The 25,182-nt window shown below is 43.0% G+C and overlaps 1 protein-coding gene and 1 pseudogene across 8 annotated transcripts in view; one reads left to right on the top strand and one right to left on the bottom strand.

Annotated features, from left to right (window-relative positions):
• Window positions 1–25,182, top strand: part of LOC147114097 (rap guanine nucleotide exchange factor 6-like) — a 412,326-nt gene that overhangs the window by 317,876 nt on the left and 69,268 nt on the right. For all 8 annotated transcript variants that reach the window (XM_085995704.1, XM_085995706.1, XM_085995702.1 and 5 more), the window contains exons 9-16: window positions 5,651–5,787; window positions 7,538–7,696; window positions 10,596–10,748; window positions 13,120–13,284; window positions 13,521–13,628; window positions 14,825–15,028; window positions 16,046–16,154; window positions 20,473–20,719. In XM_085995704.1, the coding sequence (XP_085851830.1) occupies window positions 5,651–5,787; window positions 7,538–7,696; window positions 10,596–10,748; window positions 13,120–13,284; window positions 13,521–13,628; window positions 14,825–15,028; window positions 16,046–16,154; window positions 20,473–20,719 (1,282 nt within the window). The remainder of the gene's footprint in view (window positions 1–5,650; window positions 5,788–7,537; window positions 7,697–10,595; window positions 10,749–13,119; window positions 13,285–13,520; window positions 13,629–14,824; window positions 15,029–16,045; window positions 16,155–20,472; window positions 20,720–25,182) is intronic.
• LOC147114098 (uncharacterized) lies at window positions 2,959–3,848 on the bottom strand (annotated as a pseudogene).

Raw genomic sequence — 25,182 nt, 5'->3', positions numbered from 1 at the left:
GGGCCGGAGCACCGGCGTGTCGTCTTCGTGGGTGCGGGGTCGGTGGGTGTATAAGGGTGGGTCACAGGGCCCTGGCGTGCCGTCTACTTGGGTTAGATGTGGATTCCCTTCTAGGGGTGTGTCGTGGGTAATGGTAATGGGTAGTGGGTAATGGTGTTTTCGGTGGCACCTGAGGGTGCGAGGTCTCGTATGGAGACCGTGTCCTCCCGCCCGTCAGGATACGCCACGTATGCATATTGTGGGTTGGCGTGGAGGAGGTGGACCCTTTCGACCAGGGGGTCTGTTTTATGGCTCCTCACGTGCTTCCTGAGCAAGACGGGCCCTGGAGATGTCGGCCATGGCGGTAGCGATGTCCCCGAGGTGGATTTCCTAGGGAAGACGAACATTTTCTCGTGAGGGGTGGCGTTCGTGGCGGTACAGAGTAGTGACCGTATGGAGTGAAGCGCATCGGGGAGGACTTCTTGCCAGCGGGAGGTTGGGAGGCCTCTGGACTTTAAGGCTAGCATGGCGGTTTTCCACACTGTCGCGTTCTCCCTTTCTACTTGTCTGTTACCCCGGGGGTTGTAGCTGGTAGTCCTGCTCGTGGCTATCCCTTTTTCGAGCAGGTACTGGCGCAGCTCGTCGCTCATGAACGACGAGCCCCTGTCACTATGGATGTAGCTGGGAAAACCGAATATGGCGAAGAGGTCATTGAGACATTTGATGACTGTGGCGCTGGTCATGTCCAGGCAGGGGATAGCGAACGGGAAACGGGAGTACTCGTCAATGATGTTGAGGAAGTACGTGTTGCGGTCAGAGGAGGGGAGGGGCCCTTTAAAATCTACGCTTAGGCGCTCGAAGGGGCGGGTGGCTTTTATCAGGTGCGCCCTGTCTGGCCTATAAAAGTGCGGTTTGCATTCGGCACAGACTTGGCAGTTCCTGGTCATGGTCCTGACCTCCTCGATGGAGTAAGGCAGGTTGCGGGCCTTAATGAAGTGGAAAAACCTGGTGACCCCCGGGTGGCAGAGATCGTTGTGGAGGGCCTGTAGCCTATCGACCTGTGCGTTGGCACATGTTCCACCGGATAGGGCATCCGGGGGCTCATTAAGTTTCCCGGGCCGGTATAAGATATCATAATTGTAGGTGGATAATTCGATCCTCCACCGCAATATCTTGTCGTTTTTGATTTTGCCCCTCTGCTTGTTATTTAACATAAATGCTACTGATCGTTGGTCAGTGAGCAGGGTGAAGCGTTTACCGGCCAGGTAATGCCTCCAATACCGTACAGCCTCCACTATAGCCTGGGCCTCCTTTTCAACTGAGGAGTGTCTAATTTCGGGGCCCTGGAGGGTTCGTGAAAAGAAGGCCACGGGTCTCCCCGCCTGGTTAAGGGTTGCGGCCAGGGCGAAGTCAGACGCATCGCTCTCCACTTGGAAAGGGATGGACTCGTCCACGGCGTGCATTGTAGCCTTTGCAATGTCCTCTTTTATGCGGGTGAAGGCTGCACGGGCCTCTGCCGCCAGGGGGAAGGAGGTTGACTTGATAAGGGGCCGGGCTTTGTCCGCGTAATTGGGCACCCATTGGGCGTAATAAGAGAAAAACCCCAGACATCTCTTCAGGGCTTTGAGGCAGTGAGGCAGGGGTAGTTCCAGAAGGGGGCGCATTCGGTCGGGGTCGGGGCCGATGACTCCGTTTTCCACTACACAGCCAAGGATAGCGAGGTGGGTGGTGCGAAACATACACTTTTCTTTGTTGTATGTCAAATTTAAGCGCTGGGCTGTTCGGAGGAATTTTTCTAGATTGGCGTCATGGCCCTGCTGGTCATGGCCGCAGATGGTGACATTGTCCAGGTAGGGAAAAGTGGCCTGCAGCGCGTTCTGGTCAACCATCCGGTCCATCTCCCTTTGGAAGACTGAGACCCCGTTGGTGACGCCGAAGGGAACTCTGAGGAAGTGGTAGAGGCGGCCGTTTGCCTCGAAGGCAGTATACTGGCGGTCTTCAGGCCTGCTAGGGAGTTGGTGGTATGCTGACTTCAGGTCAATGGTAGAGAATACCCGGTACTGTGCAATCTGATTGACCATATCAGATATGCGGGGAAGGGGGTATGCGTCTAATTGGGTATACCTATTGATTGTTTGACTCTAGTCAATGACCAGGCGCTGTTTCTCGCCGGTCTTCACGACCACTACTTGGGCTCGCCATGGGCTGGTGCTGCCCTCGATAATCCCCTCCCGCAGGAGTCTCTCTACTTCTATTTTAATGAAGCTTCTATCCCCGGCACTGTACCGCCTGCTTTTTGTTGCGATGGGCTTGCAGTCGTGGGCGAGATTAGCAAACAACGGGGGGGGGGGGCTGACTTTCAGGGTGGATAGGCTGCATATTGTGCGCGGCGGTTGTTTTAAATTTTGCCGGCTGCAGACTGTAAGTGGGGGCAGGGGCCCGCCGTACGCCATCGTGACACTCTCTAGGTGGCACTGGAAACCCAGTCCCAGTAGCACAGCAGCGCAGAGCTGTGGCAGGACAAGGAGTTTAAAGTCTTTGTACTCTGTGCCCATTACTGTCAGGGTCGCTACACAGTAGCCGCTGACGTCCGCCGTATGGGACTTGGAGGCCATAGAGACCCGGTGGCGCGTGGGCATGACTGATAGGGAGTAGCGTCGCACCGTGTCGGGGTGGATAAAGCTCTCCGTGCTCCCGCAGTCAAATAGGCAGTTTGTTGCGTGACCGTTTACCTTGATGTCCATCGTGGACCTGGCCAGTTGGTGAGGCCTGGATTGGTCCAGGATGATGGAGGCCATCGTTGAGGTCGGTGGGTCGCTGTTGTACTCGCGCGAAGCAGTGGGGGAGTCAGGGGCCTGGTCCCAAAGTGACGTCCAAGATGGCGGCCCGCACCGCTCACACGCGGCTGGTGATGTCCAAGGTGGCGGCTCGCACGGCTCACACGCGGCTGGTGGTGTCCAAGATGGCGACCTGCACGGCTCACACGCGGCGCTGCTGGAGTTGGTCGGTTTCGCCCTGCACACTTTGGCATAGTTTCCCTTCTTTCCGCATTTGGAGCAGATCGCGTCCTTCGCCGGGCAGTGTTGTCTGGGGTGCTTGGCCTGGCCACAGAAATAGCACTTTGAGCCTCTGGACATCGCAGCTGTAGTTGGGCTGCAGGTGGGCCGTGGCGGTGGTGGCGTGGCGCAGGCCTGTGGCCTTACCGCGTCCCAAGATGGCGGCCCCCGCGACATCCACGGGGCGGGGAGGGCCGTATGGTCGGGGGGGGTAGGCATCCATGTTTCGGAGGGCCACGTCCAGCGAGTTAGCAAGGGCCACAGCCTTCTGCAGGTTGAGCCCACTTTGCTCTAGCAGTCTCTGTCGAGTGTAGCTGGACCTGATGCCGGCGACGTAGGCGTCTCTGATTAGGTCATCAGTATTTTCCGCGGCCGTCACCGATTTGCACTTGCAGTCCCGGCCGAGGACTCTCAGTGCCCGTAGGTATTCGTCACCCGATTCCCCGGGTCGCTGTTTGCGGGTAGCCAGGAGGTGTCTAGCGTAGACCTCATTGACTGGCTTAGTATATTGTTCTTTTAGTATCGTGATAGCGGCCGTGTAGGATACAGCGTCTCGGATAATCGAATATACTTGGTGGCTCACCCGTGAGTTCAGTACTAGCAGTTTGTCGGCTTCGGTCCTGACGGTAGTGCTGGAGGCCTGCAGGAATGCTTCGAAGCAGCTCAGCCAGTGCTCTAAGTTATTTGATGCATCCGCCATTTGAGGGTCCAGTTACAGGCGTTCCGGTTTCAGGATTTGCTCCATTTCAAAACCTTTTGTTAATAAAATTGATGCGCCATCAATAACTCCAGAAGACTAAGAGTTAAACTTATAACAAGTAGGCTTTTATTAACAAAAGAATACGAGCATGCCTCTGCTGGTAGACCGATCCTTAAAGCCAGGGGGACTGGAGGTCAATCACCTTTATACCTGGGCTTTGGGGTGGAGCCAGGGGCGGAGCCAGCTGAGGCATGCCCAGACATGTTCTGTACAGGCAGATTAGTGGTTTACCACACAGGAAAAAATTGCCCCAGCAGTCTGGACTGAATGCAGAAAAATGGAACTTGTAGGTGACAATGTGCTGACTTCCTACACCACCCAGTCTGTTAATTTTTCTGAAGAGAAAATGGTATTCAATATGGAACTTAGGAATTAGGGGTGTACATCAAGATATAAATATTTCAACAACTGCAAATACAAGGGACCAGTGCCAGCTATGTTTCATCGTTTTCAAAGTCAGAGTTTCAGTTTATTTTTGAATAAATCACTGGACCACAAAGTGTATTGTACATGTTACCTGGGACGAATAATCCATAATTTGCATATCACTTTCATATTAGGGTGCTCGGCTGACTAAATCACCAGGGTGAGACTATGCGTAAAACCCTGTAAAGATTGCAAAATCAAATCTATTATGATTAACTGCTAATACTAGCTCACCTCCTGCCCCTCAAAGCCTCTCGACCATCTACAGGGCTCAAGTCAAGAGTATGATAGAATACTCAGCACTCGCCTGCAGTGGCTACAACACTCAAGAAGCTCGATGCCATCCAGAACACAGCAGTTCGCCTCTGCCAATGGACTCAACCTAACACTATTGTGGGAGCACCATCACCACAAGGACTGCAGTGGCTCAAGGAGAAGCCCAACTAAATGCTGCCTTGCCAGTGTTGCCTACATCCCAAGAACAAAAATTTTAAAAATGCAAAGTCACAACGCGCGCCCATTTTCTGTGAAACAGCAGTTTTGAAGGGCTTGTTATTTAGTGTTGCATGAGAAAGGGTTCAGACTGCACTAATTCCTGTTTAAAATTATTACTGACTCCATAGCTGCTGAGGTGTGTGTTCGTAGCTTTTTCTCATCCTTGGCTTTTTTTAATGTTCTTTTGTAGTTTTTTTTCAAGAGAGAGTATGCATACGCCGTCATCAAGAGCGCAAAATCCAGGCCATTGTGTTCTGCACAGCAGTCATTTGTCTCTATCCGAATTTTTGATAAAAGAGCCTCGATCTTAGTCTTAAACCAAATATTCATCCAGTTCTTTTTTTTTGTAAAGCATGAATTAACATTTTTATAGTAGAATGAAATATTTTGGCACAGTTTAAATGGGAAGTTTTTAAATCTGTGGTGGATTTATTTCACACTGGAATTTGAAAGTGCCTTTATATCACAGGACTGCAGCCAGCAGCATGCACGCGGATCTCCATCTATTGGCGACACTCCATAGTACAATGGCTTGGATGTTCAGCGAACCAATGATATCCGAGAGCCATGAAAATTTGAGCCTATAAATATGTTGTCAGATTAAGTGAGTTAGTTTCAGTAAAGTAAACCTGGGGAATCTGTCCCCTTGGATGCACTGTGTATATGCTACTTTGGTATCCAGGCTATACATTAGAGCCCGACATAAACGACCCACAACTGAACAGTAAATAGTGGACAATGGCACATGGTGCTCACTCTCCAGTGGGGAAACTGTCAATGTAAAAGTACCTGAGTTTTCTCAGCGCTCCCACTGTAACTGCAACAGACACTACTGAGAGTTCCTGACGTGATTATATATACTGTACCTGGTGGTGGTGCTTTGGAAATGTGTGTCACTGTAACCCAGGCTAACTGTGTGTGTGTCACTTTGCAGAACAATTGCTGGAATTCATGCATCAGCTCCCTGCTTTTGCCAACATGACCATGTTTGTCAGGCGAGAACTGTGCTCAGTCATGATATTTGAAGTAGTGGAACATGCAGGAGCAATAATAACTGACGATGGAAAAGAGGTAAACACTGCAATCAGCTGTGTACTTTTTATAGTTCATGGAAACTTCACTAAATCAAATGATTTCCATTTTATCTGAAGGAAGAATTAATTTGTTTTCATTTGAAGGTTTGCAGTCCCTCTATTTTCTTCCTAATCCTTGTCTGCTTCCCTGGCTACAGACTGACTGACTGTGGCCAAGAGGCTGGCAATCTTTTCCCAAGCTTCCGATAACACAGCTGAGCCAAGTGGTAGCTGCATGAGAGCAGTCGACTTATGATTGTTCCCTCTGATTTGTTCTATCCCCCTATGGGACAGACTTGGCCTCCAATTCTCAGCAGTGGAGCTGAGATTAGGAGCTTTGTGAAGTGGAGGTATCAAACTTGAACCCTGTGATCCATGGTACTGCCCACTAATGGAAGAATTGTTGAAAATAAATATCAAACTATTGGAAATATTTAAATGAATGTTATTGTAAGAGCTTTGCTGTTTGTAAACAAATGACCATGTGTACAAGAGTGCTTCACTCTCCCATCCTAAATAAATAATGGAAGTATTTTGTTTTTAATAGCAAATGTAAGAATTATGTTGCAGTATCCCTTTATGCTCTCTTTCCAGTTGTACTCGGGGCTCCCTCTGGATTTTGCTCTACGATCCTACTGCACACCACCTGGCTTTTCAAATCCGGTTTCCCATTTTTTAGCCAGGTTGACATTGCATTAAATTCAGAGTTAAAGACTAGCAAAACACACTAAAGGCTGCCCCTGATATCAGACAAAACCTGCGGCTTGTATTGCAAAGCAGGCATATGTTTTTATTGCGGTATGATGCTCTAAAAGCAGGAGATTTTCTGTCAGGACCCCATCTAAATAACTTAAGCATAAGTTTTATTTCCAGTTTTAATTTTTTTGTATGTATAGGTATGAAGCTTAGTTTGAAAACATATTGAACTGACTGGGAACAGTTACTGGACAATGACAGAATAACATTATAAGGCAGCTGAAGATGCTGCCAATCTGAAGTGTTTCAATGCAAGTTAGTTCAGACTCCTCACAGTTAAGTCAGTGACTCTGCTAAAACCCCCCATTGTCATCTTTCTGTTATTCCTTGAAACTAGGAAGGTGAAACTCCTCTTAGCTATTCTTCTCAATCTTCCTGGTCCAAGCATCATCATCTGAGTACAAGGCAGGCAGCCAACTCCCAGAAGGTTACTTTAAAACTGGCTGCTGGGAAGCACAGAACAGCAATTCATAGACATCTCTCACTCCCTGAGTATTATAATTATCTAGACTATTTTCTTTTAACAAAGATGTTGACGTTGAGACTCCCTCTTTTGGAAAATGAGAATGGTGTTTACATTGCCAAGTTTTCATCACACTTGACTGTGCTGGTTTCAGTCTGCTAATAGTAATTGATCCAAGCTCATATACATTTTTTGGTAGGGCAATTAACACAGTTAAAAGCCACCAGTTTATGACACAGGCAATTTTCAGTGCGTGTCTTTCTCAAATTACTTTATGGGGAGGGATTCTGTTCATTAGCAAAATTGTAAATATGTGGAAAAAGGGAATGTTTATGACGTTGCTATTAATAGCAGAGCCGAAATCTCTCCCTCGCTGTCCATATTTGTTTGTCGTGGGTATTGTGGCTGAGGAAAGAGTCCTGGAATATATGAGGCTTTTAAATTTATGATTTTGTAAAAAAAAAGAGTGACTTGTGCATACATCTTAAATAGCAGTTTTTCCTCAAATTCCATTTTTCTTTACTTCCAGCTGGAGTCCTGGTATGTTATTCTAAATGGCTCAGTGGAAATTACTGACTCGCATGGAAGAGCTGAAATACTTTGCATGGGAAACAGTTTTGGTATTTCTCCTTCCTTGGAGAAACAATATATGAAAGGAATTGTTAGGACCAAAGCAGATGATTGTCAGGTAAGGACATGATTCAAGAGCACTTTGATTATTGCAATTTAACAAGAGAATTTCTAATTTAGCCAGACTTGAGGAGGCTTTGTAGTGATGACTATTTCCTGGGCAACTGAGAACATAAATGAAATAATTAGACCATCTCCTTGAAGGCAGCTGGGCTCTTGACACTGGTAATGTGTGCATGTTGGCAGTCAATAGCTGCAGTTAGTGCCAGGTACCTGACTAAACGATGAGAATTTGCATACCAGTCAAGGCTTGTACTTTCTGTTTGATTTCTTCTTTTCCCCCCCCGCCCCCAACTCCCTCCCAAAGACAGCAAATTTCACCAGTGTTGATGGAATTCTCTGCGAGGTAGACAAAATAACCCAGAGAGTGAGGAGGATAGCACTGAAGCTGGGAGGAGGATTAGGAGAACATCCAAATTTTATGATCACAATATACCGTAGAAAAATATAGGATAGATGACGCTAAGTAAAAGTATATAAATGTAAAGACATCTCCATTCTCTCTAAGATTTGTTTACTCCAACTGTTAACAGCAAGTAGTCAGTAAGTCTGCACTAACAAATCTGGTCTTGCTGATTTCTTTATTCCGGTGTTATAAGATATAATCTGAGCTGCCCCTGTTCACATTTCCTTTATAACAGGATAAGTCTGTTTTCTGGTGAGTTTTCATTCGTATGTGGCTCAGCCCAGATCAGAGAAAAATGTAAGCTTTTTGTCTATTTGTGTCATAGTGCACACTTAGATCACTATCTTCAATTGCTAGCATTATATCTCCTATTTTCTACCCACATCTAATATTTGTATTTACAAGATGCAGTTCTAAAACTCGGGAGTAAAAGTGTATGTTTTCATAACATTTTATTTTGATATGGTCAGTGTGAAACTTTGTAGATACTCCTGACTGCTTCTAACTACAGTACAAGGCAGTATTCTACAGTATTCACGAGGTTAAGATGATTGTACCTGAGCTGTTTGTGATTGTTCTCTAAATCTCACATAGCAGTAGATATACTGATGCCTCAGTGGGTACATGCACCAAGCAATGTGAGAGAGATGGAAGCTCCCAGATTTGATGCCTGGTCTGTGCTGAGTTAGCTTAGCTCAGCCAGTGTAGTGATGGGTCTCTGTAGTTAGCCTCAGTGCCTGTGGGCTGCAGTGGGGGACAGTATTGGCCAGTGTGCCTCTGCTGAAACAGGTATGTGAGGACAGAATCAGAATTGCCTGTGATCATCTTTCCCCACCAAAATCAAATAGTCTGCCAACATTCATTATCAAGGTTCACTTGTGAACAGTGGCCATTTCTTTGAGGTTCTGTTGATGGTTGTTAAGCAGCATGAATCAACATCTTGAGAGGAAGGAAGAACATTGAGGTATATTTTTTTTACTTTCACGTAGTATTACAGTGTACACTGGTGATTTTTTTTTTAAAGATCCTCATGCTTATTAATCATTGTATAGCCTGGTGATCAGTGGAAGTTTTGTGATGCTCTTTGCACGTAACTCTGTTTCGTAGAGTGATGCACTTTATCTATTTTTATGTTGTGTGATCTAAAAGGGTTGCGGGCAATGTTCCCGTTAAGCTGCGTGGCCTCGTAGTGGTCTGGAGGTCCCGCGCAGCTGCTTTTGAATGGAAAAACCACACATGCACATACGATTGAATGTGCCCGCACACCCCAAAAAAAATTTGAGGGAACGTTAGTTGCCAGCGCATACACTAGGTTACAGGAAATCCGTGACTTCTCTTTTGGTATTCATGTCCATTTTTTTCATGTTTCTGGTGCTCCAACAACCACCAGAATTAAACTTATGAAGAAGTCTGCTTGTGTTATAGTTGTTTTCACTTGCACACTATTGTGCCACTTAATAAAAAGATTGTAAGTTTTACAACAGTATCTTTAAGTACCAGATTTCATTAAATATGACTGTCTTGTGCAGAAATATTTTAAACTAATTTAACCTCAATGTCGCTCGTTATACCAGTGTAAAACTGGATGTATATTTGGGACTCTGTGGGCTGAATTTTGATACTGGAGGCGTGTAGGAGGCGGGACTACAACTTTTGGGGTTGTAGTCCCGCCTCCATCGAGTTGTAGCTAACCCACGCGATTTTCACTTGATTGACCTGGGCGGGCTCAACAGGCCAATTAAGGGCCACCCAGCAACAGGTGACGTCACAGATTGACATTTCATCTGTCGAGAGCTTTTGACAGATGAAATATCAGTGTTTGACAGCTCTTTGAAGCTGTTAAACACTGACAATCTGTACACTAAGTTAATTCCTTCCTCTCGGGCTGATTTAGAGATCTCTCCACAACAGAAGGCTGAATGCTGCAACTTTTGACAGATTGCGGCCATTCTGCTTTCTGTGCTGGTGAGATGAGGGACTCCCGAGTCCTGAAGGAAGGAAGGCTGTAAAGGTAAGTAAAACTTATTTAAACACTTTACACAGACCAAACACACTTACCTCTGCACTCATGCACACATCACTCACCTGAACGCCGGACAACTCGAACCCTCCAAGCCCTTCAGCCCAACGGTCCGCCTCGCTAACTTGGCGTGGTTTGGAGCCGTCAGGAATCCCACACTTCAGGGATAAAAATAGGGATTAGGCTAAAAAAACTGCCTGTTAACAGGCAGTTAATTGGCACTAATCCCCTTCTCGCCTCGGGGAGGCGGGTCCCAGCACAGGTCGGGTATCCGCCTCCTTTGAAATTGGCATGGAGGCAGGATGGGTTCGTGCCCCCCGATTTTGCAATTTTAACCCCCCAACTCGCCGCCAATCCTGCCTCAAACGGCCCAATGAAAATCGAGCCCTGTGCCTTGAAAAGTTGGCTCTTATTTCTAAAATGTGCTTAACCTAACAACTTTCTTCTGTCTCTTTGCCTGTCTTGTGACAGTTTGTAAGTATAGCTCAGCAGGATTACTGCCGGATTCTGAATCAAGTGGAGAAGAACACTCACAAAGTGGAGGAGGAAGGGGAGATAGTAATGGTGAAAGAGCACAGAGAGCTGGATCGTAGTGGAACCAGGAAAGGACACATAGTTATAAAGGTAGATTGACTGGAACATTGGATCATTGCAATTATAGCGTTTTCATGTTTTCAGATAGAACTATTCCTCCTTTATTTTCTGATGACATTCTACTATAATTGACTCTTCCAAATGCAAATTAAATGGGTTTTGCCAGCTATCGCTGAAGCACTTAATCTCGATATACTTTGGAAACAAAATTACTTGCAAAATCAACCAGTGAATTGTCAGCCTGCATTAGGCAGTTTAAAATAAGTTGTCAGGTTTTATTTCAATGTAGCAATTATCTCTTGAAGATTTTTTCCAAACTGACATAGTTTACTCCCTGAAACAGATTAACGTTAAAGAAAGGGATATTTAAAGCCATCAGCATGTTATTCATGTCATTCTGGTTATTATACCGGACAAAATTCTGGTTTGGTTACACTACAAATGCAATTCCTGGTAATATTAGACGTTGTGGAGAAATCCGGCTTGATACTCAATCATAATATAGAAAAGTAAATGTTTTACTGTATGATAGCCCTCTTCCTATGTTCAAAAGCCGCTTGAAAACTTACCTCTTTGATTATACCTTCAGTCACTACCCCAATTCTCCTTACATCGCTGCTCAATGTCTGGTTATTTTCACCTTTGAAGTACTTCAGGAAGTTTTATTATATTAATGGTAATATGAAGAGCACGTTTTTGTTGAGTGGCCAAGCAGAAGATCTGCAATGATCTGCGGTTTGAGAGTTTAAACAGCTTAAATATTAGGCGTCTATGTTGTCATCGGTTAATGATGCGATCCAGTTTGTTGCTGCTCCTAATGTGATTGACTTATATCGCAGAAGAGAATCCTTTTTAAAGTTTTCCTTTCCTCATACTTCTCTATTTCATTAGTGTCCCTGTGGCTACTTGCCATTTTTAACCAAAAGTAGGAGACCTGTTCCCAGTTCTCATCCAATACTGCTTTTAGGATTCGAGTTCAGAGTCTGGTATAACGCTCCCTCCGAGATCTTTATTTTTCCTCCCTCCTTCTGCTGTGAAGACTCGTTATTCTTCACGAAATACCATCTCACACCAGCATGTTTGGCACTGGAAATCATGTCATGGATCCATCAACATGCTGTGACTGTAATAAGCTGCACCACTGCACTGTCCTGTGATAGTCATTTTAAATTGCTTCTAGTACACATGCAGAGGCAACAGATTTGCATACAACCCACATTGTATTGCCTTTTAGCTCAACTCAACTATTTGTGCTGTTATAAAAGAAAACAATATCTTGCATTCATATAGTGCCTTTCATATCCTCAAGACGTTCCAAATAGCTTCATGGCCAATGGAGTACTTTTGATGTGTAGTCACTGTTGTAATATAAGGAAGTGTGGTACCCAATCTACGTACAGAAAGATGCCACAAATAGTAGCGATAAATGCTGGATAAACGTTGCCCAGGACACCAAGAGAACGCGCTAGCTCTTCGAATTCAATTAGTGCCATGGGATCTTTTATGTCCATCTTGAGTAGGTAGTTTAACATCTCATCTGAAAGATGGCACCTCTGACAGTGCAGTAGTCCTTCAGTACTGTACTGAAGTGTCACCTTGGATTATGTATTGAAGCCTCTGGAGTGGGGCTTGAACCCATGACCTTCTGACTCAGATTGAGCCAAGGATGACACATAATGGATTTGTGTTTTAGCATTTATGCTAAAACTAAATATTTGATTTGCATGATGTTTGTACAGTGCTTCTTTAGTTGAAAGTTGGCCTTTAGTCATAATTTATAACATTAAAATCCAGCAGCTTCCTAACATACTTGTTGAGACGCTTCAGTTTACTGTTGATTGCAGGTTGAAATCCTAGGAATATGACTGACTTGCATTTCTCAAGGCCTTTGGATAACCTTGACCATGCCATCTGCTCTAACCAGAATAGTGTGGCATTTCTGTCCTCAAAGGTACTTACATATGTGTTGGGAGGAAGCCAAGAAGCAAACTCAGATGATTTTTATTAAAACGGTGGACAAATGGAAGACCTCAATACAGATAGTGTTTCTGTTGGGTGAAAAACCACCCCACCCTCCTCCAATAAAAAAAAGTATTTGTTTTTGGTAAAAAGACTGAAAGCATGGTGCCCTGGTAATATAGTTGCACACAAATGATTTTGCAGTGTGTGGTGACTGAAGGCCATGTGATTTAATGAACACGTGTAACAGAATTAAAATGAATCACTGTCTCACCTACAGTGAACACAGAATTTTATCAGCTGAACCTCTGAGCAATGTTTGGCATCGGAGACTTTGCCAAGAAGAAGAAAGAGCTTCAACTTAAAAGAAAAAGAAATAGAAAATATGAAAGATCTTTAGGGTAACTGAACTGATTTTAATAACATTGTATTACTTTTTCAGGGAACACCAGACAGACTTATTAGACACTTAGTTGAAGAACATTCCATTGTGGATCCCACGTACATAGAGGATTTCCTGTTAACATGCAGAACATTTCTGTCAGGTCCCATGGAAGTTGGAGAGAAATTACTGGAGTGGTTTAACGTTGATAGCCTTAGGGACAAGGTCAGTCAGAAGACTGTTATTAATTTCCAATAAATGAAAATAAAAAATTGATGTTTGAAGACTAAATATAGTTTTTTTTTAGTGTACTTGTGTAAACTGCCATTATGTCTTGGAATTGATAATGATATATGGCAGCCAACTAGTAATTAAAAGATGCAATTATGTTTATTTCAAACTCATTAGCATGCTTTACAGTGCGTTCATTTATGTGCTATATACTTCTGATCTCGCTTTAGGTCACGCGAGTCGTGCTCTTGTGGGTGAACAATCACTTCAATGATTTTGAGGGAGATCCTGCCATGACCAATTTCCTAGAGGAATTTGAAAATAAGTTAGAATCTGCGGTAAGAAAAGTATATAAACGGGACTCATTATAAAAATAGTTGGTTGTAGAACTGAGGCATGGTTCCAAGCAAGCATGTCCATTGCCTGCAAGCAACTTCTATTTCGCCAGTGATACCTTTTCCTTATTTTTCTGGCACTTTAGTTATGCTATATATGAGGCACTAGTGACTGTAATAAACTGCTCAAGCTTCACTTTTGCAATATAGCATGTCACTGAACCTCAGCAAGATTACTGCCTTTTAATGGTTCCTAGCTGTCCATTGTTTTTCTATATACAGTAAACTCTTTCTTATCCGGCACCTATGGGACCAGGATGGTGCCGGTGGATGAAAAATTCTGGATAACGGAGAGGTATACCTACCAAGGCAATTTTTAACACAAACAAAAATAAAAACCACTGACTAACTCGGCCACCGCGGGAGACTCGGACTTGGCAAAACGAGTGCTGGATGGATTCGGCAAGATTACCGGTTATTTATTTTGCCGGTTATTAAAGTATTCCGGATGATTAAGTGCCGTTTAAACAAGAGTTTACTGTACCTGCCTTAGAATGTCTCTAGTTGTAAGTTATTTCTGATCAAATTGATGAGATAATGTAACTGCCCCTCTCCCACTATGTTATTCTACTCTCTCTCTGCCTCTTGTTTCCATTGTTGGTGTAGCTGACTTGTTATGTTTAGCTTTAAGTTATATTTGCTGATTTTTAAAAAAAATGGAAGTGATCTAATGGCAACAATAAATTGCAACTTTTTTTTATCATACTAGCAATCACTTTTGTACGTGGCTTTGCCTCATGCCAAAACATTTATTGATGTGCCAAAGTGTCTCATACTCCTGCCATTCATTATTAGCTGAATAAAAGTCATCCCTGTTTGAGTATACTCGCACAGCTGTTTTGATCAAGTAGTGCCTACGTAACAGTTACTGCTGAGATAAAAACTCAGTGAAAACTGAATTAAAATAAATCAAATCAAAACTAGTTACATTATATGTAATTGGGTGAGTTTCAAGTTCTGGTTTAATTTTGAGTTTCAAATCAGAGTGAGATTCATTCTGTCGCAGGTGTTTCATTTGAATACTTTGATTAGAGTACCGACCTGCAATCACTTTCAAATATTCATTGTTTTCTATCTACATTTATTGTAAAATATGTGTGTAGAGGATCTGTACAGCTTATATTGTTTTTAATTTGCAGAAAATGAAAGGACATCTCAGGTTGTTGAATATTGCTTGTGCTGCTAAAGCCAAATGGAGGCAGATAACTTTGCTAAAACCTTCCAGAGAGTCCCCATTGTACTTTAATCTGCTTGGTGGCAGTGAGAGGGGATTTGGCATCTTCGTGGAAAGTGTGGAGCCAGGCAGCAAAGCTGCCGAGACTGGACTTAAACGAGGTGACCAGGTAAAAACTATTGCGTATGAAAATACAATTATTTGTAACAGTGGAACTCTTTGAAGCTTGGGCTTTTTGAAATTTGCATGCTGTTTAATTTTTGAGAGATTTATTAAATATAAAGTCTATATTTTTGTCAATTGCGTGCAGAACCAACAGATTTTGTAAAATTATTTAAAATACTGGACTAACTGACCAATTATACTCGATCTGATTTAGGCAGAGCCTGCTAATGTGTGTTTACCTCTTCCATTTGTTCAGTTCTAAAGATGCACTGCATATTGATCGAGTCCCAAATGACTGCTGGTGCATTTGTTTATCTTAGGTTCCCTTTTGTTTAAAGTTGATCTGCTAGTGTTTCTTTGGAGCGTGGGAGCCTAGATATGAAACAAGGAAAATCAGTACAGAAAATTTAACTTCCACCTCTACCTTCACCCTCACCCAAATGTTTTGCATCCAGTTTTGAACACTCGCAGTTTAGGTATGGTACCTTACTGTACATTGCCGTGACAGTGCCTCAGTCCAACCTTGGGTGAGGCACTCCACCTCTCCTTGGTCCCCTTATCACAGCAAATTTATCCAGTTATTAGCTGAGCCATATGAACCAGAAAATCACAAGGATTGATCACCTATGCAAAGCAAGTTGATCTTGGTCAGGGTGGTTGTAGGGATTCTATAATTAACCTCAACAACTTGGGGCTAGAAAGGCAAAAATCAGATGGCTTCTCCTTCTGATTACTAGCCAGAAACCCTTGCTGGAAATGTGGGTGGGGAATGGCGGGGTGGTGGGGAGAGAGGTTTAGGCTCAGCTATGATGCAGTTGATGCCTACCAACATTTAATGTCCAGACACACATACTTGATACAACAATCATGAAATATTTCACTGAATATGGGTGGTTGTCATTGGCTTGATTGCCATAGTGACTGTACAGCTAACAAAATACAAACCAATGGAAAGTGTATTTTGATTCTGCCTTTCTTATTGAAATTTGCTTTTTTAAAACAAGTGACAAAATTATTTCAGATTATGGAAGTAAATGGACAGAACTTTGAGAATATCCAGTACACAAAAGCGCAAGAAATTCTGAGGAATAACACACATCTGTCCATCACTGTGAAAACCAACATATTTGGTGAGTACATTTGGACTTAAAATGCCATCAAGCATTAATTAGTGCAGTAAGTGATGCAACACATGTGACTTGAAAGTTAGTGAGTTGGCATCTTTGTGTCAGTACTAAATACAAATTGCATTTAATAATGTGCCTTTCATGTCCTTAGCTCAGTGGTAGCATTTTCACCTCAGAGTCAGAAGGTTTGTGCATTCAAGCCTCACGCCAGAGACTTGAGCACAAAATCTAGGCTGACACTTCAGTGCAGTAATGAGGGAGTGCTGCACTGTCAGAGCTACTGTCTAGGATGAGATGTTAAACTGCAGCCCTGTCTGCCCACTCAAGGTGGATATTTAAAAAAAAAAACATTTCAATTTCAATTTTATTTATCACATAACTAAATACAAGAAGTGTAATCTAGTCAGTGAAATGCTTTTTTCTTGACGAGCCAAGAGCACCAAGCAGCAAGAACACTTAGCTGCCTGGTACGCACGGAGCCCGCAAGGACGGCAGCCATCTTGATCGGCGCCATCACAAAAAAACACATACCGACATATACACGCATACATACTTTAAATATAAATAAAGCAGACATAAAATAAATAAAAGACATAAAAAAGACAGCACATAAAATGAACAAGCAATAATGTAAAAAAAAGTAATTTTTACAGTAATTACATTGATATTTCTACCCAGGTTCTAGAATAATCTCTGGCTACAGGGTGGCCGTCCTGGGAGAGCATCATGAGGAACTCGCAACTTAAAATTAAATAAATATAATTAATTAATAAAATTAAATAAATAAAGTGCTCCCTCAGTCTCTCTCAATGTTTCCCCTCTGTCTCTCTCGATGTTTCCCCTCAGTCTCTCCTCGATGTTTCCCCTCGGTCTTTCTCGATGTTTCCATCTTGGTCTTTCTCGATGTTTCCCCTCGGTCTTTCTCGATGTTTCCCCTCGGTCTTTCTCGATGTTTCCCCTCGGTCTTTCTCGATGTTTCCCCTCGGTCTTTCTCGATGTTTCCCCTCGGTCTTTCTCGATGTTTCCCCTCGGTCTTTCTCGATGTTTCCCCTCGGTCTTTCTCGATGTTTCCCCTCGGTCTTTCTCGATGTTTCCCCTCGGTCTTTCTCGATGTTTCCCCTCGGTCTTTCTCGATGTTTCCCCTCGGTCTTTCTCGATGTTTCCCCTCGGTCTTTCTCGATGTTTCCCCTCGGTCTTTCTCGATGTTTCCCCTCGGTCTTTCTCGATGTTTCCCCTCGGTCTTTCTCGATGTTTCCCCTCGGTCTTTCTCGATGTTTTCTCTCGGTCTTTCTCGATGTTTCCTCTCAGTCTTTCTCGATGTTTCCTCTCGGGTTCCTCTCCAGCTCTCGCTCCTTCAAACTGTCCTCTCTCCAGCTCTCGCTCCTTCAAACTGTCCTCTCTCCAGCTCTCGCTCCTTCAAACTGTCCTCTCTCCAGCTCTCGCTCCTTCAAACTGCTCTCTCCAGCTCTCGCTCCTTCAAACTGTCCTCTCCAGCTCTCGCTCCTTCGAACTGTCCTCTCTCCAGCTCTCGCTCCTTCAAACTGTCCTCTCTCCAGCTCTCGCTCCTTCAAACTGCTCTCTCTAGCTCTCGCTCCTTCAAACTGTCCTCTCTCCAGCTCTCGCTCCTTCAAACTGTCCTCTCTCCAGCTCTCGCTCCTTCAAACTGCTCTCTCCAGCTCTCGCTCCTTCAAACTGTCCTCTCCAGCTCTTGCTCCTTCAAACATGGCACTATTCAAAGTTCTCTTGATGCCCTGGCCAACATTTAGCTTTTAACCCACATATACACAGGTTATTTATTTCATTTCTGTTTGTGGAACGTTGCTTTGTACAAATTGGCTGCCACATTTGACTACACAACAACAGTGAATACACTTCAAAAGTACCTTACTGGCCATTAAGTGCTTTGGGATGTCCTGAGGATCTGAAACACGCTATATGAGTGCAAGTTCTTTCTTTCTTCATCAATCTCGGGAATTGTGTTTAGTCCAGATTCTGTATTGGGAGTCAGTGAGACTCACGTTTGAGGGATAGTTTTCACCACCACCACCCCGATGAGGAGAAGGGGAAATTAAGGACCCGTACCTGCATAAACTCTCACCCGACTAATGATCTCTGCCTCTTTCCTGTTTTCAGTTACTCACCTTCTAGTGATTCATTCCTTCATTTTCCCATTGCGGGTAGATTACGAAGATAAAAACATTGTTGAAAAAGATCTGCTCGTGCACACACTCACAAGTTGCACTTGTGAACAGAGTTAGGAATGAATCTGAAGCCTGTATAATTTACTAGAATCCAATCTACTGAGAATGGTTTCAAATACCTTGACACCTACTGAGCTGCACAATCTGATTGGTTTTCTGGTCCCACTTACATAGTATATGCCTGTTGGCTTCCGTATTGTTATTTACAAAACTATGAGAGTCTGTTTACTGTCTCTTTTCCAAACAAAGGACGATTAGCATTAAGAAGATATAAATGAAATGTGTGACACAAAGATTTTGAACTAAAATGTATGCTTATTCAGTGTTTCACCTATATACTTGCCTTATGCAATAGGTGGCGATTCATGTTTGGTTTTGTTTTCTTTAATACTGATGGGTACAGGTAATGAATGCAGTGTAGGTATACAGTGCAGCGGGGGCATTGTGCTGTCCAGGAAAAATGATGCAGTACAACATGGGACATGAACCATCAGTAAATACAGGAATGAAACATAATAGACAAAAGTATTATAATCTGGTCTGATTATGTAGATATCAGATGATGCCAAATCATTACAATCAGCAGAAAACAGGATTTGCCTCCTGTTTTAAATAATTTGGCCACAATTCTGCTGGCCAATGCGAGGCCCGGATTGGTGTCGCGGTTCCAGCCTACTGCAGCCCGCACTCTCCAAGCGATTTTTCGTTGATTGGGCTTGTTAAGCCCATCCTACAAGGTTCCCGGCCAATTAATAGGAAGCGAGTCTGATGACGTCATTTGATGACGCGTCATCAGCCGGTTTCCTTAAAGGGGCCAGGTCAAAATTGATTTTGACAGTTCTGCTATCTGTATTCTACAGCATTGAGATGCTGCAAGCACTGCACAGAGGTGCACGGCTGCACCCAGGCTCTCCCATGACTCCCTCTATATGCTTATGGAGGGAGTCACAGCACTCAGTCTGTTCCCTTCCCATAGGCGGAAGAGACCTCCCCAGGAGACCAACGTAGCCTGGTTGCACATTGCACAGGAGGGCACAAGCAGGGATGTCATCAGGAGGACCAGGCTGCAGTGGCGCAAACCTTTCAATGATCTGAGCAGATCACGAAACATTACTGCCAAGCCACACTCAACCTCATCCTACTGTGCCACTCATCACATCCCCATCACTCTGCCTTCTCTACCCTACTCCTGCACATCCTTACTCACACCAACTTACCTTGCACCTCCACCCATCCCTCTCTATCTACATTATCACTTCCCCATCTCACTAGCCACCCCTCACGCTCACCCTCAACCTACTGCAAGCATACAAACTAACAACACAAGGTTAGGCACCTGGGTGGTTTAGCCAATGTTCATGTGAAGTTTCTGTAACTGTGTTGTCAAACATTGAAATCTATATTTTCAACACTTTACCTTATTGGACAGATCTGTGCTCACCTTTGGAAGTGTCTTAGTGAGTTGCAATGAATGTTGAGGCATAAATCACAGACCCGACACTTTGGAAACTTACATGGAGGCGGGTTCGGAGCGCGTTCCAACCCGCTGTCAATCATTTTGATTTTGACAGCGGACCCACCTCCGAACCCACACTGAGTGCTGGAAAAATCGTGGCCTTTGTTTTTAAGAAAAGGTTACCTGACCAGATATACCACATCAGACACCTGTCTTAAAGTTTTACTAGGCAGCAACTTGGAGTGCAAATGTGCAGTGTCACGCAGCAGTAGGTTGCATGTTTGGCTCTGCTGACATTCTAATCTCTGACCTGCTGTGGAGAAGTGCTAAGCAGAGGAAATTCAACCCATACAAACCCATTCATTGAGCCTCTCAAGTTAAAAAAAATAAACACCAGTACCTAGCTCGAGCAATGAATATCATGGCAGCAGGTTATCTGTTTGCTTTTTCAGCCACAACATGAGTTACATGTAAATGAAAAAGGGTGAGGGGGGGGCGGGGTGGAGTACAAATGCGGGGTAATTGGAGGCAAGAGCTGCAAAAAATCTTTCAGTGCTCTGATATTTGGGGAAAAGAACACTGGGCTGGGCAGCTGTAAATGGTTCTATTTGGACTAAGGAAATTGAACTCTGTACTATTACTAATTCTTTCTTTCTCTCCCCAGTTTTTAAGGAGTTGTTAAGTAGGCTAATGCAGGAGAAAAAAAATGGGGTTCCTCATATTCCTAAAATTGCGGAAAAAAAGGGCAATCGTTACTCCCATCCAGATTTGCACCGAGACGTGGAACAGATGTTTCCTTCTGAAAAGGGTAACAAGAAGTTGAAAGCCAACACTGTGTCAGGTGGCCGAAACAAAATCCGGAAAATACTTGACAAGACACGTTTCAGCATCTTGCCACCAAAACCATTCAGGTAGGTGAAATATTTGAGTCAGAGGATTTTCTGAATAACTTCTCATTAATGGCTGACCATCTTTCTGGAAGTAACGAGTTGCAAGCCAATTCTAACCATTAACCTCCATTATTTGAAACACATACAGGATAGACAGTGGAAACAAGAGAATACCCAGTTTAATCCCAGGATACTGCCTCATTCACAAATGAAGTGTCTTGACGATTAGCTGATGATTTAGATATTTTGGATACCAAACTTGATCATTTAGTTGAAGGGATGTGGAGGAAGACCCTAAAGTAGGATCTGATGAGGATTAGCTGTTCTTTTATAGTTGCATGTTTTTTTCACATGCCTGATCTCCAGTAAGCAATTGCAGGGAAATGCTAAATAGACACAAGGGGATTCCCCGAAAGAGAGGGAGAGCCATCTCTAGGCCAAGCTCAAGAAACTGAATAATAATACTTGCTCATATAACAACTTCATAGTATCATAAGAAGCATGGTGTTTGCACAATTCTCTTGACTATGGGTGGCATATGATGTGGAAAGACCAAGAATGAGGAGCAAAGTACCTTTTAAAAATAAAAAAAAAATAAAAAAACCTGATAAATACCGGTAAGCATTAACTTGTAATGGCATGATATAGTAACATTCTTTTATCCCACCCACCCCTGGGCCAAATACAGTGCCATGGTTGAGTTTGACTATCTCAGCACAGCCTGAGGATGAGAGCTGTGTGGCTTGATACATTTACCCACTGGGGCACCCGTGCGACCGCTGCATAGAACAATTTATAAGTAATATCTTAGTCTATCAAATATGACATTTAAACAAATATTCCAGGCAAGCTTTGCAAAACCCCTGAGCATTGCCCCAGTATCCTTGTAATTTTTGACAAATTTAAATTTTAAGCTAACTTCCATGAGAACAATTTTTGTATATATATATTATTATTTGAGAAAGAAAGCTTTAAATAAAAATATATATATATATATGCCAATGGCTGTTGCACACATTTAGATGCTTACAGCTTGCAACCCAGTTCCCATAATTGTGAAGCACTGCAGCACCTGAACGTGACATGCAAGATGATGGATGTGGAGGTCAGCACTTTCTTATTACAAGTAACATTTTATTATAATTACATACTTCTGTCTCAGCGAGCAATCCAGCAAGGGAGCCCTGGCTATGACCATAATGCAGGAAGACTGTTGCATGATTTTTTTTTTTTTAAACTCAACACTTCTCAAAGTTTAGAAGTATTGCCGTCTGGGAGGGCACATAAATACTGGTTACAGGGAGCATTGAACCCTGGAACTGGTTTCAGGCAAAACTATGTCATTGTCCCTCTAAAAATAAATGCAAGTTCTGGGTATAGCTATCCTGATGTGCAAAGTGGCTGTTAAAATACTAAAACATGAAAAATAGTAGAAGACAGAGAGTGAATTTAATTTTTGGTTGTGTTTGCTCATGAGCCTTCACTAGAATATTCATTGCATTTTTCTCTTCAGCAAACATGAGACAACAGGAGAAGTTTGACAAATCCATGCACTAGTCTTCCCCATATATATTCCTTTAATAACTTTTGAATGTCCTGATAATTTCACTTCTGAAGTGAAAAGAAAATGATTTAATAAGATGTATATAGAGGGAAGGGTATGTGAAAGAACAATTGTGTATGGTTGGTGGGGGGTGGAAGCAATAGACTCTTGACCTCCGAGGGGTATGAGCACTAACAAAATTGCATGTTAACTAACTTTTTTTCTCAAAACAGCATAAACCAGCAACATTTTTCAGTATGGAAACTCTGCATTTCATATTTAAAATCTTATATCACACTTGGCATGTCAGAAGACTACACATTAAGCTGTGTAGTGTTAAACTTTTAGGGATATTTTACCAAACTGCCCCTTTTAAAGCTTCATGGCATTTTCACCAAGCTTCATTTCTAGTGAAAAGGAGATAATTGAGACCAAAGAACCTGAAATCACCAATGTGGCATCAGAAGAGTCTGTTGTTAGACGAGCAAAGGGGGGAAATAGTCAAGATATGAGGAGACAAGTTCAGTGCAACAGTGGCAAGTTGAAACAATGGGTCTGCCAGAACAGTGCTGTTTGTATCTTGGGGAAGAGGTAGAAATGGGCTATGCAGGGTTGAAAAACTACCAGGACTACACCATGCCTATGCGCACTGTCATAAATCTCATCATCGAGAAACTACCTATGAAATAACACTGGACAGCCAGCTGGTGGCGCCGTCCAAGGAGTATAAATACTCGGGCGTTGGCCCCAGCTTTCCAGGGACATTTTGTAAAGACAAGGAGCTAGTGGATACAACTAGACCTCCATGTCCTGAAACAAGTTGATTAAAGCCTTGCTTTATGATCAAACCAAGTGCGTAGTGAGTTTTATTACGTCACGCACTACATATATCTGCATGATAATAGGTGCACTTGAAGCCTACACATGGAATCTGCTCAAGACTTCTTTAGGCCCCAGATTTTGTATGAATTAAGGGTTCTCTCCATAATATGGCTGAAGATACTCAGCAGTTCTCCTTGCGTCATTGCTTGTTTGCCACAGATGCTGAAGTAGAGACCTCCAAGAAAATGGAACCATTTCCTGATGTGTGGCCCACTCTTGCTAACTGGGCTCCCCTTCATTGCTGCACCTAGCTTTGCTTGTCTTGTCCCCAGTCGATTTTTAATCCACAAAATATTACAGCTTTAAGGGCAGCCAGCATAGCTCCTGGCAGGTGATAAATGTGGCTCTTAACCACAAACATATTTAATTGAGCTGACCTCACATTATTGGATAAGGTAAACTGGAAAGAAAATAGAAGATTTGATGCATTTTTAAAAAAAATACAGCAGCTTCTTTTCTGTGATAAATAAAAAGAAAAATAAAGCTATGAGAACTCAAGGAAAGCCATGAAATGATACACTGAAACAAATGAATGCTTGGTTGAGTGGCTTATATAAATGAGCACCTGAGTAAGCCTTCAACTCCCACTCATGTAGATTTAAAGCATTTTAATTATCGTTTTTGCCATCTAATGCACTTGAAAGATGTGCTTTGCATTCATATAATGATCTCATTCAAAGTACTTGAAAAGCAGTGATTGTATTTCAGAAACTTAGCTCTGTCACACCAACAATACTGTAACTGAACTGTGGAAAACTGATGGGATAGCCTTTTTGCCTTTCTGCTTCACTAGCATTAAAAATTCAAAACCCACCTGTTAATTTTTCTGTCTAATTTGTAAGTTGACTTCCCTAACGCCATTACCCTCCCTCAAATCAACAATTCTATCCTGAGAGTGGACATATGCCAGCACTTCATGAAGATGCTTCAAACAGGTGCGAGAGCATAGGACATCTAAATCCGCCTTCCCATTTTTCTTTCTCCAGATGTTCTAACTAAGATTAGGAACTTATCCTGTGGGGAAGTCTCATGTCCTACACTCTATGATGCAATATACTAGTGCACTGTACCTTCATAGAATGTTAGTACACCTAGGTGCTGTGCCACCAGGCCACCTAGCTCTGGGCTCATTTAAAAGCAAAAGTGGTAAAGCCACAATGACCAGCTAATGTCAAGTTTGTTTATTGATCAAAATTTCAATTCAGCATCTCTGCCCAAATGAACCTCATGGAATTCTGTTATTAAACAACAGACTAGAAATCAAAATGAGTGTGAAACTTCAGCTGAAGGAAACCCGAGAGAAAATGTTATTCCTACCAACAAATTGAAATAAAACAAATTAGTCTACTTAGCAGGATATTGTCCTTTTATATAAAAATAAATGCTTCAGGAACACTGTGGGCCAATAACACAGTCTCAGCACTGCACCAAGCGGGCAGGTGAATTGGAGGCCTGCTGTCAGTACTACTGTCTACCAGCAATTAAGAGACACACCAGTATGGGCCTGGGAATAATTCTTCCTCTGATCAACTTAACAGTATGGAGGCTGCAAGCTTCCATCCTCACAGCCTGAACCCCTCATTAAAATTATTTTTTTGTGATTATTCCTGGGCATCCATTACTCTATTATATCCTCCCGTCAATGTTGTGACAGTATTGTTAACATCACAGTAGCCTCTTGGTCATTGGTCACTCACATGCCAGCGACCGGTAACTCTCAGTTTGCATGGTTCTCATCTTAGCAAGACTATAATTTTTTTTAAGTAGTGTATGTCAGGGGTCAGCTAACCTAAACAGTAGGAATGTCACAATGAGCATTTTATCGACATCTTTTCAAACAATGGCAGAGCTACAGCCTTTTTTCTTGCTTTGTTTTGTTTTTGAGAGGTTATGAACTTGAATCTTTTTTTTTCAAATTAATTTTTATTCCTTTTCCCTTGATCACCTCAACCCATCCGTGTTGCCCCTCCAACTGTTGATTCTATTCTAATATGTTAAGAGCTTTGAAGTATTGTCAAGCTTGCTGTTGGTTTATGTAATCAATTGTGAAAATAGCAAA

The sequence above is a fragment of the Somniosus microcephalus genome, chromosome 8 (genome assembly GCF_052327205.1).
Source record: "Somniosus microcephalus isolate GS21.2 chromosome 8, FLI_Smic_1.0, whole genome shotgun sequence".
NCBI classification, from domain to species: Eukaryota; Metazoa; Chordata; class Chondrichthyes; order Squaliformes; family Somniosidae; genus Somniosus; species Somniosus microcephalus.
Note: the sequence above shows the minus strand (reverse complement) of the source record. Positions and strands in the feature narration are given on the sequence as shown.